The sequence below is a fragment of the Tursiops truncatus genome, chromosome 10 (genome assembly GCF_011762595.2).
Source record: "Tursiops truncatus isolate mTurTru1 chromosome 10, mTurTru1.mat.Y, whole genome shotgun sequence".
NCBI classification, from domain to species: domain Eukaryota; kingdom Metazoa; phylum Chordata; class Mammalia; order Artiodactyla; family Delphinidae; genus Tursiops; species Tursiops truncatus.
In genome coordinates, this window is record NC_047043.1 from 72,248,473 (window position 1) to 72,264,887 (window position 16,415).

At 46.8% G+C, this 16,415-nt stretch overlaps 1 protein-coding gene across 1 annotated transcript in view; it reads right to left on the reverse strand.

Annotated features, from left to right (window-relative positions):
* Positions 1-790: 790 nt before the first annotated feature.
* Positions 791-16,415, reverse strand: part of CFAP20DC (CFAP20 domain containing) — a 291,535-nt gene continuing 275,910 nt past the window's right edge. Inside the window, exon 17 of the mRNA XM_073811274.1 lies at positions 791-902. Coding sequence (XP_073667375.1) covers positions 874-902 — 29 coding nt within the window. The 3' untranslated portion in view covers positions 791-873. The remainder of the gene's footprint in view (positions 903-16,415) is intronic.

Here is a 16,415-nt window from a genome sequence, read left to right on the forward strand (position 1 = left end):
CCCTTCATGGGTGAGGACTGTCTCCTTGTAAATATCACCTGTGTTTTCCAGAAGGTCAGTCAGAAGCACGTTTGCCAGGGGGTTTGATTATGCTGTCCTTTCTGTCCCGAGGTGTCTCTTGAACTGGGAGAGGCAGGAGAGCGGGTCCTGCTCACGGGTCCGTCCCACGTGCCCCCACTGATGAGCAGCATTTGCTGCAGGTGGATGTGGAGGGCGCGGGCCGCAGGTGTGTGGCTCCCAGCATCTGTGAACAAGCCGGTCCTGCTCACGTGAGGCCTTGAGGGTGCAGTGCGTGGTCAGAGTCATGACTGGGTGTGGGCGAGAAGAGGCTCAAACCAGCGTCCCCGGGCTCCAGGGCTTTCCACTCATACTCTGGTATATGTCCCTGGTTACAAGTTCAGACTCTGGAGTGAAAAAAACAGGTGTTCTCTACTCCTCACCAGGCTCTTGATCTTGATCTCGCCCAGGCTCCTGAGCCTTTAGAAATCCAGAAAGGGGAAGGACATTGCCAGTCCCTGTGTTTCCAGGGCTTACTCCGGGCCACATGCTGGGCTGAGTGCTTCATACCTACTACCTGATCTAATACTCCCCACTGCCCTGGGGCAAAGTGGGGTCCAACTGTTATCCTCATTTTGCAGACAGGGAAACTGAGGCCCAGGGAGGTTAAGTGACTCACCCACGGCCACGTATCTTAAGTATGCGGAGGGCGTAGTCAAAGCCAGACACGCTCTTGACCGGGGCGATTCAGCCACGCACGTGGTTTGAGGAGGGGGGCTGCCTTTGCCAAAGCGGCTTCGTCAAGGACCCCAGCAGCCACCTGCAGCCCCTCTTTCTCCCTAAAGTGAACAGGATGAGTTTTTGCGTGGCTGCTCTTCATTTCCTGTCCGATGGAGTGTGAATGGCTGTCATAAATAAAAAGCAAGGTTTGTCAAGCAAATTGAAGGAAAAACAATGTAAAGTGTAAGCAAAGAGTTGCGAGTGGATTTTTCATGTAGGGCCACCGTGTTGAAGCAACATTAATACCAGCTTGCTGGCAAAAATCCGCGTGTCCGATGGCCGCCTAACACATGGTGCCACTCCTTAGTGGGATCGGGTAGCACTAAGAGCAGCCTGGTGAAAATGGAACGGCCTCCAAACCTGTCAGGACCCCTGGGACCCTAGCCCAGTGCCTTCACCTACCCCCCTCCCCTCCACAGGCCTCTGCTTCTCTACCTGTTGGATGAGATGGCCCTGAGCAGGCTGGCCAAGTCCCGCCAGCTCTGACCTGCTATGTGGCCATTTCCTCTGTTGGCCCTTCAGTAGCATCTGATAGCATTTTGGGAACACAGGTGTCTCACAAAGGTTACAGAGAGTGGCTCTATTTTTTTGGATTCTTGATCCCACTTGGGAATCTAAAGAAAACTACAGATCCTCTTCCCGGCAAAATCTACTTATAGACGACATTTGACTCACAATATCAGCAGATTCCTAGAACCTTCCCCCAGTGCTCATGGATTTCAGGTTAAGAAACACTAGTGTTAGGCAACTGTATGCATGCAATTTGAATATAGAAGCACAAAAAACGGGGTTCAGAAATGCAATTCAGGGGACTTCCCTGGTGGTACAGTGGTTAAGAATCCTCTTGCCAATGCAGGGGACATAGGTTCAAGCCCTGGTCTGGGAAGATCCCACATGCTGCGGAGCAACTGAGCTCATGCACCCACCACAACTACTGAGCCTGCACTCTAGGGCCTGGGAGCCACAAGTACTGAGCCCTCGAGCCACAACTACTGAAGCCCACGTGTCTAGAGCCTGTGCTCCTCAACAAGAGAAGCCACCACAATGAGAAGCCCGCACACTGAAACGAAGACCCAACACAGCAAAAAAAAAAAAAAAAAAAAAAAAGAAATGCAATGCATTCATAAAATATGAACAGTTTCCCCAAACTCCCTGTTGTGGTGGACAGTTTCTTGGATGGCTCCCAGTGACCCTTGCTCCCTGGCGCTCATGCTCTGTGTAATCCCCTCCTCTTGAGGGTGATCTGGACCTAGTGGCTTGCTTCTGATGCACAGAATGCAACAAGAGTGGAGGAAGGTCACCTTGCAGATCTGGCTTCTACCTTGTCACCCTCTACTGCTCTGTCACTTGCTCTCTCTGATAGAAGCTGGCTGCCACATTGTGAGCTGTCCTGTGGAGAGACCCATGTGGCCAGGAACCAGCTGATAGCCAGTGAAGAAATGAGGACCTCAGTCCAACGGCTCACAAGCAACTAAATCCTGCCAACAGGGGCTTCCCTGGTGGCGCAGTGGTTGGGAGTCCGCCTGCCAATGCGGGGGACACGGGTTCGTGCCCCGGTCTGGGAGGATCCCACATGCTGCGGAGCGGCTGAGCCCGTGGGCCGTGGCTGCTGGGCCTGCGTGTCCGGAGCCTGTGCTCCGCGATGGGAGAGGCCACGGCAGTGAGAGGCCCGCATACCGCAAAAAAAAAAAACAAACAAAAACAAAATCCTGCCAACAGTCACGTGAGTGTGGAAGCAGATCTTCCCTCAGTCCAGCTTTAAGATAAGACTTAAGATGAGACCATAGTTCCAGCTGACACCTTGATTGTAGCCTTGTGAAGCAAAGGCCCTTAGCTAAGCTGTGCCTGAGTTCCTGACCATAAGAATGTTTACTATTTTAAGCTACCAAGTTTTGGGGTAATTTGTTATACAGCAACAGATAACTAATAGGTTCACAGTCTAATACCAGGTGCAAAATACCATACCAAGCCCAGGAAGCCTCTGAGAGGAACACTCAGTGGACTCTGTGCCCTTAAGAAGCATGAAAGCAGCGTATCTCTTGAGATCCCAGGCTGGGGGCAGCAGATGACCTTAACTCTACCAGGGTCCCATGCCAACCAGCCACTGCCAAAGCCAAGCTTCCCATTGGTGTCTGAGATCTTCTGACTTTTCCTTTTCAGGTTCTGGCTCTGTTCTATGGCCAAACACAAAAGAAAAAAGTTTCAGCATTACAAAGGATGAAGCGATCATCAATTCACCTCCCTGGGGCAGATGTTCTGTTGCCACAGAGAAGAGGTGACCTTTGCTCACCCTGTGGATGTGACATGTGATTGCTTTTGGCTCCCCAGTCGACCTGCGGGAGTCATGTCATAAGAAGCCAAGAGGCTGCAGTCTGGACAAATGGCTCTGGGCAAATTGGCAGCTGTGATGAAGGACAGGTCGTCTAGAGGTTGGTCATGCCAAGCTGGATAACCATCAGAGTACAAATCACGACAGCAGGAAGGTATGACGTCAGCCACCATAAAGCACGGAAACAGCCAGTAAGTCTTGCACCGTTGCTGCGGGGCAAGGGGGTGATGCCTGAGAATGATAGCACAGGTGGGGTGAAGCCTCCATTAATTTTTAAATTTTCTGGCCCTGGGGCATCACATACTGACAAGAAGGAAGCCATTTTCCACATCATCGGCTGGCTGTTGTCCTGTGAGTAGTAGGAAGACTTGTGAAGGAGGGAGAGGCACTCTGTACCTTCCTGCAGTGTCTTCGAGGGCACCTGCATTTCAACAGGGGACGCTTAGGGCCAGGAAAAAATTAAGATCGAAGGGAAATGAGCTGCAAAAGTTGTTCTTGATCCATCAGTGTCTCTCCTCTTGGTTCCAGAAATCATCACCACTCAGAGTTGCCCATGAATCAGCTGGGGAAAATTGGGGGATCAGTTAGGAACTGTGCGCTCGTGAAGAAACCTGATCACGGTGCTTAACTCAATAAAATTGGGGTTCTGAACCTTTTTCGAACCATAACCTCCTTTGGCAGTCAGGAGAATTCTCTGGAAGAACGTTTTTACATGCATAAAGTAAATAAAATAAAATAAAAGACTGTGAAGGAAACCAATTAATTGAAATAGTTATCAAATATTTTTAAAACTCCAAAGTTGGGATATAGTAATATATGTGCTTTACAAACTAATTCATTAAGTAACTAGATCAAGCAGTGAGTCTAATAACAGACCAGCAGAATTTCAAAATAGTGATAACTGTAAGTGATAAATCAAGATAAAGGCAATAACTGTAATGCTGAATGAAAACAACTGTGATTTCTAGTGACAAAGTCTACAGGCACGGCTGATACTACACCAGTCTGTTGCCCACATTCATAATGGAAGGGAATGCTTAATCTCAGTTTGAGGTTTGTAAAAATGATATAGCATTTCCCCCTCTCAAGTTCATAAAACCCTGAATTCTTTCCAAGGATGGTTTGGGATCTGTAAACCCAGAAAAAGAGGATTATTCTTCTCACGCCCTAATATGTTCTGGGGGTTGTGGTCCAGGGCTGGTGCAGCTGCTCAAGGAAGAGTCAAGCGCTCTGATATCCTCAGCATGTGACTTTCACCCTCATGGCTGCAAAATGGCTGTGGCATCTCCAGGCATTGCTTCTGCTTTTCAGTTAGGAAGAAGAGGGAATAAAAAGAGAAAGAAAGGTGTATGCCAGCTGAGTCTGTCCCTTGTTATCAGGAAAACAACAGTTTTCCTGGAAGCCCCACTCTCTTTGCTTCAGTTGACACCTCATTAGCCAGAACTGGTCGTCTACAGCAACTTGGGAATCTGGGGAGGGAGTATTCTAACACTGCTGCTCAAACCAGAGTGTTGTGAGTAAGATGAAGGGGAGGAGGTTATTGGGTAGAACAACCAATGTCGGCTATGACTGATGTCTGACTTCATAAGTTTTCTTCTCATAGCTTCTCATTTCCACCATTCCCATTTGGATTAGTTATAGAGGAATTCAAGGTTGGCCGCATTCATTTAGTTATTCATTCGTATGTTCATTCACTACTTAATTGAAGGCCAATTTTGTGCCTGGTCTTGTTAGGCACTGCATCAACTGTGTTGAACAAAACAGTCAAGGCCTGGGGGCCCTTGGATCCTACAGTCTAGAGTGGGGGAGAGATGATAAGAAATGTAGCGAGATTACAAAATTCACTAACGCTACCCCCAGATGGGGAAGGAAATACCACTTCTTTATTTCCTGTAACCCGCCTGATCTTCCCCATAACCTCCTTCTGCTGGGGAGGCATGAATCTTAAAGGAACCACTTAATAATATCTCAGGCTCTTATGGTTTCAATGGTCTCTTTTCAGTTTAAGTATGCAGTTTGTTCAAATTTCATCTGCCCCTGACAAGATTCCCAATTGGCTTCCACCAGTTGGAAGGTGGAAACAGCAGGACCCCATGATATGACTGAAATGGTACTCCTGACGCCTCCTGACCTTCCGGTCCGTACCCTGTGTCCACTCTTGTACGTCTAGCGCCTCGGCATTGGGACAGATCAGCCCGAGAGCTGATCCCACCCACAGCGGTGAATGTGAAGTGGGCAAGGCCCCTGCCCCAGGGGCACCGCCACCTGCCACGACACATCCTCATTTTGAGGCCTTGGCCCGGAGGAGAAGCCCCACCTTGACCGCTCTATCTGTTCCCTTTGTCCCCCTCAATTGTCTGCACGGAAGGGGTGGGTACTCTACTTCTTTTCTGTCACATCCCCAGTCCTTCCTATCCTGGTAATGTGGGAACACTCTGGTCCCATCCCCGGCCTGGTCTTGGTATGCTAAGAAAGATCATGTTAATTAGAAATATTGGTCTCTTCCACCTGCAAAGCCAAGCCAGTAGGCTCAGGTGAGTTTTAGCATTCTCAGCAAGATAGTGATACTGAAAGCCAGGATCTCGGGAGCAGTAATTAGATGTGTATGTGTATGTACGAGTGGGTGTGCATTGGCAAGAGGAGGTGGGAATGGGGATTAAAAGACATTGCTTTGCTATTTATGGTATATCATCCCTATTACTCAAGGAAATAATGTTTAGAAACTATGACTCTTTTTATGGGTGTGCTGGTACACCTGGTACGATTGTTTCTAATACAAATTCAATTAATTGATAAACAAGGAGGTAGGGCAATGTTCGGATTAATTTTCTGGTTAAACAAGGATTAACTTGACTTCCTGTCTCTTCCATAATTGTATTGAAGAATCCTTAAAATATGTTTGAGTGCCCTCCCTGTTCCGTCTCCCTTTGTTGACAGTTGCTAGTGGGGCCTCTGAAGTCACCAGCCTGTGGATGGCGAGACGAGGTTGGAAACCGGGCTAAGGGCAGCTGCTCCCAGCCCTTCTCGGGAAAGCTGCTTTTTTGACTGTTTTCCTGATGCAAACTAATTGTGCCATGTGCCCCTTTATCCTGAGTTAGACAAAATTATGTTCCCAGCGAGTTGAGTTCTAGTGACTCCATGTCTTACTTACACTGTCAATTCCGTGCAGGTGGGGACAGCATGTATCTCGTGCACCAGATTCAGGGCCTACTTGGCACATAGTAGATGCTTCATCATATTATTTAAATGAATGAATGAATGAAAAGTATAATGACTTGCGTTACCAGATAGTCCACCCTGCGGGCATGGAAGATCTTGTGCTCTGCCCAGATTTTTCAGCTGCAATCCTTCAGGTGTCTTTGTTTCCATAGCTCTGTTTGATAAAACGGAATCTCACCTGATTGGGGCTGGGCTGAAGGACCAGTTTCCATCCGACGCTCTTTCCCCCATCACATTCATGGTTTGGGAGCTCGCATCTCCCCAGAAGAGCTGGAACTCAGGGCTTGGCTTCTCTCTCCCCAAGAACCAGATCAGGCTTCTCTGTGTTATTTCTATTGGGTATGAGACTGTGAAGCACGGTGGTTAGGACCATGGGCTCCGGAGCCAGATCGAGTCCATGTCCCGGTAGAGAGCACCGGGCACTCTCCCTCTCCATCACTCTGGCCTTCCCCCTGCCCTTAAGCATATGCTAAGTGCGGTCCTGTCTCTAGGGCTGCACACCAGCTGTTTCCTCTACCTGGAAACCTTTCCCCAGAGATGCCCCGTCCTCAGCATTCAAATCTCTGGTCGTATGTCTCCTCAGAGGGGCTTTCCTGACCTTCCTCTCAAGTGGAAGCCCCCTTCCCTGGGAGTTCCTCTCTAACTGGTTCTCTTCCAGTACATTTCCCCCTGTGCTGTGGTCCATGTGTTTATGTGGACGCTCCCCTAGGATGCAAGCATCCTGAGGCCAGGGGCTCTGACTTTCTTGTTCTCTGTTGACACCCCAGTGCTCAGAACAGGGCCTAATACACAGCAGGCATTCAAAACCTATTTGTTGAAATGAATGGAGGAATGAATAAAGTCGTTTAAGCTCTTCCAGCCTCAGTGTCCTCATCTAGCAAAGGACTATAAAAGTAACTTAGAGGATTGTCATGAAGATTAATTGAGCTCACGTGTGAAGGTGATGGCCGAGATGGTGAATTTGAAGACTTCATTGGCCACCTAAAACTTTCTGGGCTCCAGGAGTCTGTAAGATAACTCCACACCTTATCAACAGCTCTGACTTTTAGCTCTGTGGTGTGCAGAGGCCAAAGAAACATTCCTGAAAACAATGAAATGGCTTAAAGACAGTGCTGCCACTTGCACGTTGTTATTTCAAGCTGGTGCTTTGAGGGGTTTGGAAACAATCTACTGGAAGGCATTGCTCCAGCTAGGCGTTACAGCACAGACTATAATTTCACTGTAAATGTGTCTTTTCTCTTTAAGCAGGGGGTCATTAAGTTTAACAATGTCAAAGTGCTTTCCGTGTTACATACAACTTAATTAGTGCACACAGTCATACTAAACAGCCCACTTGTGCCGAGAAGTGTATTTATACTTCTTTTTCCTTGGCTTATACTGATTCATCCCACAACACATCATAAATGTAAATTGCAAAGGACTAATTATTTGCTCCTAAAGAAAGGAGGAACCTGAGACCTGCTTGGCTGGGAGGAAGGACGGGGCGGGGGTGTGTGGTCGGGAGAAGGGCTTCGTGGAAATCTCATTTTCTCAAGAAAGGTTTCCCAGATTCTAGGCTAGGTTGAGTACCCTACTTGTCTCTCCAAGAGCCCTTTTCTTTCAACACATGCATCCCGTAGGCTTGTTTATCGTCTGTCTCCCTGTCTAGATGTGAGTTCCAAGGTGGCAGATGTGGGACTGTCTCAGAAACTACTGTATTCCTACCCCTCACATAGTGTCAGGTGGACTGAGATGCTCAATAACCATATAAATCTATTCCAACAAATGTTTATTAAGCACCTTCTTTGGGCCAGGAATTCTGTGATTGTGTGTGTGTTGGGGGAGGGGATGGTTACAATGGTCATCAAAAGCAGAGTTACTGACCTCATTTACAGTCAAGATGAGGAGATAGATACTAAATATTAAAACAAAATTACAGCCGGGATAAGGTACTTAGGGCGATGAGTGTCTATCCTGGGAGTCTGACCTAGTCAGGGAGCTCAGGGAGGTTTTTCACAAAGAAGTGATGTTTAAGCTGAGATCTGAAGGATGTGCGAGCATTAACATGCTGAAGAGGGGAGGGAGCAAGCAGGGGCAAAGGCCCTGGGGCAGAGGAACCCAGACACAAGTACGAGAAAACATCAGGCAGGTCAGGGTGGCTGGAGAGAGAGGTGTCATGTGACTCAGATGAGTCTTGGGGTGGGGGTGGGACTATATCACATAAACTTTAATAGCTGTGACACACACAGAAGTTTGTTGATTGAATGAAGGGATTTTTTCCTTGGGGCCGCGATTAATTTCTAAATTCTTTTCTTTCAGAGAACCAGGGCAGGAGTCCCAAGTGGAGACCGCCATGCTCTGGTCATGTGGTGGCTGATGGCATTTTTCTAAGATTGCTGCAACAATAGCTCCCATCCCTCCTGCTCTTCTGCAGTGTGACCTTGCCACAGCTCCCTTGAACCTGGGCTGGCCTGACCTGTAACCAACAGAATACAGTGGGAGCGGAGCCATGTGACTCGTGAGACTAGCTCAGAAAAGATCGTGCGGCTTTCACCCAGGGCTCGTGGAGCATTTGCTTCCTGCATGTTCCCTCTTGGGAAGGCCCAAGCCATGTGGAGAGGTCCCACGTAGATGCTCTGGTAAAGAGTCCCCCTTAGGGCTTCCCTGGTGGCGCAGTGGTGGAGAATCTGCCTGCTAATGCAGGGGACACGGGTTCAAGCCCTGGTCTGGGAGGATCCCACATGCCACGGAGCAACTAGGCCCGTGAGCCACAACTACTGAACCTGCGCGTCTGGAGCCTGTGCTCCGCAACAAGAGAGGCCGCGATAGTGAGAGGCCCGCGCGCTGCGATGAAGAGTGGCCCCCGCTTGCCACAACCAGAGAAAGCCCTCGCACAGAAACGAAGACCCAACACAGCAAAAATAAATAAATAAATTAATAAACTCCTACCCCCAACATCTTTAAAAAAAAAAAAAATAGTCCCACTTAAAGCCCAGCCCCACGTGGGGCACCAGACATGTGCACGGAGAAGCCTGCAGATGATTCAAGTCACAGATTTCTGGTCACTTCCACCCTTTTGAGCCTTTCTACCAGAGGCCCTAGACGTTGTGAAGCTGAGTGAAGCTATCCAGCTGACCCATCTGAATTTCTGACCCACGGACTCCGTGAGCATAGTACCCTGGCTGTGGTCTTATACCACATAGGGTTGGGGTAGCTTGGTACGCAGCAGTAGGGAAACAGAATACATGTCCAGGGAGACATGACGGGCAATTTTGCCAAGGGCAGTGGGGTGGCAGCTACAGCTCCCTGGACACCTAAGGTCAGACTGGAACTCAGAGGTTCTGCTCAGAGGACTCTAATTCTGCTTTGTGATGGGGCAGACGACCTGAGAGATATCATCTCCAACTCAAAAGCCCACCCCTCCCATTTCGGGCAGGGCCAAGGCAGCAGGGGACATTGAGTAAACAGGCCACTCTCTCAGAGCTCTTTCTTACCTTTCTCCAGGTGTGAAAGTCACACATTGGCTGTGACTGTCTGCCCGAGTCCTGATTTAATTGTTTGTTTGGAATCAGTTGTTTTTGAAAGATCCTCCAGCTGCTGCACACTGTTGTTATTTTGCCGAGAGAGGTAAACAGTCGCCGTTGGTACTGCAGTTGGATTCAGTGTTAGCAAAATACAGCAGCTGCCTCCCAGGAGGGCCCTGGATATACCAGGGGGTCTGATTTCAACTCAACTTTCGAATCTCTACTGGGTCAAGTTTGGTGAGGTGCAGCTGCCACGTTCGTTGTCACGTTCGTCACCATGTAATCAGGTGTCTAAACCCTCAAACCGCTGTGCTCCCTAAAACACATGCTGGTGAGAGACTCTTCTTGATCACCTCAAACACTAGTGATTGTTCTTTTCAACTGAAATATGGAAACAAAACCCAATGCTAAGCAAATGTTCGCTTTTGTGGTCTTTAAAAATGTTATGAATTCGGGGCTTCCCTGGTGGCGCAGTGGTTAAGAGTCTGCCTGCCGATACAGGGGACATGGGTTTGTGCCCCGGTCCGGGAAGATCCCACATGCCGCGGAGCGGCTGGGCCCGTGAGCCATGGCCGCTGAGCCCGCGTGTCCGGAGCCCGTGCTCCGCAACGGGAGAGGCCACGGCAGTGAGAGGCCCGCGTACTGCAAACAAACAAACAAAAAAATGTTACGAATTAAATTGAAAATCGAAATTACTTAGAACAATAATAAATGTTTACTGGGTGTTGTTATTTTGCACATCAGGTGGTAAAGCTGTAACTGTGAATAAATTGCTTATAGTAAGACTTCTCTCCATTTAATGCTGTAGCGCCAGATGGGTTAATAAATACGCAACACTTGGTACCGACATTTGCAATTTTAGAGAGGTAAAGGCTTTCCCCCTCTCTTTCACACACACAAAATGCACAATCATCCAATATTATACTTTTTAATGGAAAAACTTAACTCATGGAATGGAAACAGCTTTCTGCTTTCAACAGTTTTACTAGTTTAGCAACAGTTATCATGTGAAAGAACACATAAGCTGGTACTTAGGTTCTCTCTTCACAAGAACCTTTTCCTTCTTTTTTGTAAACTTTTCTGACTTTAAATTGGGGGAGCATTCTTGCACCTAAATTGGTGATTAAAGTGGGTATTGATAAGTAGCAATTTATTCTATGGTCCTGTTTGCTTGATAGGATGTGAGCCATGGTAAGGATTGGACTGTGGTGACAGGCAGGTCTCTGCCCCCCATTAGCTGGGTGACCTTGGGCCGATCCCATTCTGTCTCTGGTCCTCAGTTTTTGCATTTTCCAAGTGGGGTGTAAGTGGTATTGTCCCCTTAGGGTTAGCGTGAGGGTTAAATAATGCAAGTAATGCCTGGTCCGTGGTATTCTCAATGACTGTTCGTTTTCATTATGGTTAAGGTGGCGGAGTGGGGTAGACTTTAATGAGAACCCTGTTTTATGAGAAGGGACGGCTACAGCCAAAAGAAATGACATCTAACGGGAGAGACAGGCTCTGAAGCACCATTTTTGTTGTTGTTCTGGGGTATCTAATGTGGATATAGGGCAGACAGTCACTGGGCTTGGGGAAGTAGCACAGCTACAAACTCTTTGGTGCAGGAGGCTGTGGTTTAATCCCTTTGAGAGGAGGTGCTCCCTGATGTGGAGAGGCCTGGGGGCTTGTCAGGGTGGGCTATGGGGGTCAGGAAGCTCTTCCTCTTCCCCAAGGGGGTCTGCTCAGGTCTGGGAGCTCCCCCAAACCTCATTTGTTGGCCTGCAGGTGGTGAGAATAGTAACTAAAAGCCTGGGAGCTGCAATGGATGGGATCTGGGGATCAACTCCAGCAAGCAGCCAACTGAGCTGGTTTGTGGAGCCTGCAAGCCGCGTTCAGGGAGTCCCAGGAAGAGCTAGGCCACATTTTGATGGAGTGAGAGGACCAGGGGTTCTACTATTGTTATCCTGGAGGGGACTACAGAACTATTAAGCATGTATATTATTATCAATGACAATTATGCCAGTTGTAGTTTGGAAGGTTCTAGCACTCTTAGAAGTCCAAATAATTGCTTTAAATTCACCACTTTCAGACTAAAACATAGTTATCTATCTATCTATCTATCTATATTTTTGTTGTTGTTGTTATCTATATTTTTATCATAGACACAAAGAGAGACTTTTCTTTCTGCAATGTCCACAACTTCTTTTATTCATCAGGAGCGCAGATCAATGAAAGTTCCTTAGCTGATTTTGAGAGTTAGGGAGGGAGTCACTGATTAGGGGTTTGGGTTGGGATCTGAGGATTTCAATACCATTTTAGCCTCAGGATTCACTGAGGAAGGCACATGACACCTTCAGAAGAATAACTGTATAAAGTAAATAACTGGAATTTCTCCAGAGATGAGATTCTTGGTTCCAACAGTGTCTCAGTGAGAACCAGGTTATACTGCAGAAACAACCCTCAACTCTAAGCTCAAAACAATGAAGGCTTACTTCTTGCCCTCACTTCATGTTCATAGTCTCTCAAGGACCCAGGTTGACAGAGCGATGCAGATCTCCATGCTAGGGAAGCAAGAAAAATGCCTAGTGGGAAAGTGACCCATCATGTCCACTCGCAACTCATCAATCAGAAGAGATGATTCGGTGCCCCCTAACCCCAGGGGGGACAGAAAGTGCAGCCCTTCCATTCTGGGCGGTAAAGAGCTGGAAATATTGGTGAGCTGCATTAGTGACAACCGCAGTCCACCCTTCCGCTCAACAAATGTTTGGTCCATACTCCAACCTGCAGGCAAAATACACTCCCCCTCTCCCCACGGAAGACATTCCCCAAGTCTCATCCTATCACGGTGTCCAGCTTAAACAGCAGGACCTTGGGATAACGGGCATGGTCTCTACCTCAGGTCTGAACTGGCTTCTGTTAATCCAGAGATCTATGAATTTAAAAGTTTTATACGAAACCCAGAATACAGTGGTGGAAGAGGGACAGAATAAGTGCCACGATGGTGGAGCAGCGGCTAGGCCATGGCAATTCTGAGTTTTGCTGGCCGATATTAGAGGGCCAGCGCCTGTCCCGGGAGTGGGCGATATTCCTTCATTAGGTCTGGATTCTGCTGCTCCCCAGTCCATCTGGCTTCATCCTCTGGGAGGTTTTCCTTTACCTTTAATTTCCTTGGCCACCTCTGAAGTACGCATTGGAGGCCATGTCTCCTCGGGGGCCAAACAGCTTTCTCAACTTGCTTCCTGTCTGAGGAAGACTGGAGCTCAGAGAGTGGTTTTAAATCTTCAACAGTCATAAACGTTTTTATTCCACACTCATGCTTTCTCTGGCTATACAACCCTCTTAAAAACTTAATTGGCTTCTTACCTATTTGATTCTGATCAGCTTCATGTGCCCATAGGTACATTCACAGTTCTTTTGAAGACATGCTGCTCTTGACTGGGACCTATTGGGCTTGTGTTTCCCATGGCCATTTTATCCTCCTCATTCCAGGAGCCAGGATGCTGGAGAAACCAGCACCTTGAATGTTGCAGTTGCCAGGAAGAGGGAAGAGGGAAGTGGCCAAGTATGCCAGCTCTAATCTCCCACCTAGAAGTGACACACATCACTTCTGCTCACATTTTATGGGCTAAAGCAAATCTTGCAGCCATACTTCACTTCCAGTGGGCAGCCGAGGGCAGGCAGCAGAATGCAGCGTACAGAGAGAGCCGGAATATTTGTGAATAGCACTAGTGACCGCATCAAGTTATTGCAACTTGATGAGCACGTAGCTGCATAATCAGAAAGTAAGAAGTGAGGTTAAATGGTCAAAGCCACTGATTATTCTGGTAAGTAGGCTAAGTTCAAAGTAGCACGTTTATGAAACATATAAAGAATACCAGGTATCTGTCTTGAAGGTTTTGCATGGGTTAGGTCAAGGTTAGGTCAAGGTTATGCTGCCCTCATAATAAAGTTAGAAAGTGTTCCTTTTTATTTCTTGGAAGAGTATACACAAGATTAATATTCTTTCTTCCTTTTAAATATTTGGAACAAGCCACCAGTGAAGCCAAATGGGCTTAGAAGAGGGCCCTCACCAGACACTGAATCTACCAATATCTTGATCTTGGAATTCCAGCTTCTAGAACTGTGAGAAATAAATGTTTGTTTAAGCCACCTGGTCTATGGTATTCAGTTATGGCAGCCCAAATTAACTAAGTTTTTTTTTTTCCTGGGGGCTTTCCAGTTGTTCCCAGTGAGAGTCTTGATCTATAACAAATTATTTCCAACTATTATTAGAAGCTGAAATTCGTTAGAAGGTTTTGAGCAGATGAGTGACCTGATATGTTATGTTTTTAAGGGCTCCCTCTGGCTGCTATGTTGGAAATAGATTGGTGGTGGTTGCCGGGGCGATGGGGGAAGCGGGCAGAGCAGTGAGTAGGCTACTGCAATAAGACCATGAGACAGGACACTGGTACTGGTCCAGGATGACAATGGTGAGCTTGGTGAGAAGCAGTCAGATTCTGAATATATTGAGGGTAAAGTCTGTAGGATTTCCTGACAGTCTCAAAGTGGAGTGTGAGAGAAAGGGGAAGAATCAAGGTTCCTTCCAAGTTTTCGGGTCTCAGTAACCAGAAGGGCGGATTTGCCATCGCTTGAGATAGGGGAGGCTATGGCTGGAGAAAAATTATGAACGGAGCTGGTCTGATGAATTGGAATGTTTACATTTGAACAATCAACTCTTTTAAACTTCGCAAATGACAAATGCATTGTAATTGAGGTATTCATAAAAGTTTATTTTTTAAAAAGTAATTCATCATACACCGCAAGTGAGGTGGCTCAGTAATCTGAGTTCAGTTTTTAAAAAAATTTATTTAGTTAAATTTATTTATTTTTGGCTGCGTTGGGTCTTTGCTGCTGTGCGCGGGCTTTCTCTAGTTGCAGCGAGCGGGGGCTACTCTTCATGGCGGTGCGCAGGCTTCTCATTGCAGTGGCTTCTCTTGTTGCAGAGCATGGGCTCTAGGCACGCATGCTCAGTAGTTGTGGCACACAGGCTTAGTAGTTGTGGCTCAAGAACTCCAGAGCGCAGGCTCAGTAGTTGTGGCACATGGGCTTAGTTGCTCCACAACATGTGGGATCTTCCTGGACCAGGGCTTGAACCCGTGTCCCCTGCATTGGCAGGCAAATTCGTAACCACTGCGCTACCAGGGAAGCCCAGGAGTTCATTTTGAAGATGAAGGAGGACCATTTTCTCTGCTGGAGGCTGTGGAGTGTCCCTGAGAGGGTGTGTCTGATCCTACTTGGAGATAACGTGAGTGGCTTTGTGATCATGAGGCTCAGCTCGAATGGCTCTTCTGCTTCTTCCATGACAGGCTCTGAGTATAGAATTTATTTGATTACTGATGTGTCAAAAAAGCCTTGTCATATCCTGTTTTGCAGATGGGAGAGCTAGAGGCTTTTTAGGAGGAAAAACCCCCCAAACATTGACTTTAGAAAAGAGAAGTTTCTGAAAGTTTCCTTTCTTGGATGTGACTATATCCCTGGTCAGTTATAGTCTTCATGGTCAAAGCAGTAGGAGAAGGTAATGCGTGTGAAGGGCCGGGGTTGACTCCCAAGACCCCAGAAACCAGCTTGGTTCTTTTTTATTAGCTATGAAACTGAAAGCTAAATCTTACAGCACCTCATTTCTTGATATTTTCACTCCTCTGAACATGTGAGTCTAACTCAAGATAAACTTACGCACTATCTGTTGTGTTACGAATTGAAAGGCGCATTTCAGAACAAGTGTAGGACTGATTATAAGTCATCTTTTAGTGCCAACAAAAAGGTGGTAGCTGAGGGATGCCAGGTTACTATAGAAACACCAGGGGAAAGGGAAGAGTAAGAAGGATGCCTTGTGGAGAAGAAATAGATTTTTGAAATGATACCTGCACCCCATGTCTAACGTTTCCCCTTTACAAAGTATGTAGATAATAGGAAGGAATGCTCCTAATATGAAAAAATATCAATAACCTTAAAATGTATTTAGAAATATGTAGTAAAGTTCTCATGAACTTAAAATTTTTTTTTAATTAGACTTTTTTTTTTTTAAAGTATAAAGTGCAACAGATAAACAGAAAAAATATTTTTCAACCTGCAACCATGGATAACATCTAAGCAGGAAGCAAGGTGGCATGATGAACACTTTCCTCCATTAATAAGCAACATGGATTCTGGCCAGCACAAGAACCATTGCTGCTCACAGGTAAGGCATGAGATTTGATGTCAGCCAGTCCTAATAGGTCCCTGTATTATCACTCAGGAGAGTTCCTGAACCTGTCTGTGCCTCAGTTTCCTAATTTATTAAGTGGGCTAATGCCTATTTCAAAGAGTTGTTATCAGGGTTAAATGAGAAAATGTATACATGCAGTTCACTGTGATGTTTGGGAACACAGTGAGAGCTCAATAAATGGTTGTAGTGATGACAATAAAGATGATAAGGACAATTGCCAAGAGAGTCATTTTCATCCAGGGTAATGGTAGAATAGAACTCCTGGGGCAGAGTAAACTACTGAGCAGTCATAGTCCGAAGTCTGCCCCAATGAATCACTAGGTTAAATGAAAAAAAACAGACAGCTTTTCCTTCGATGTATAAT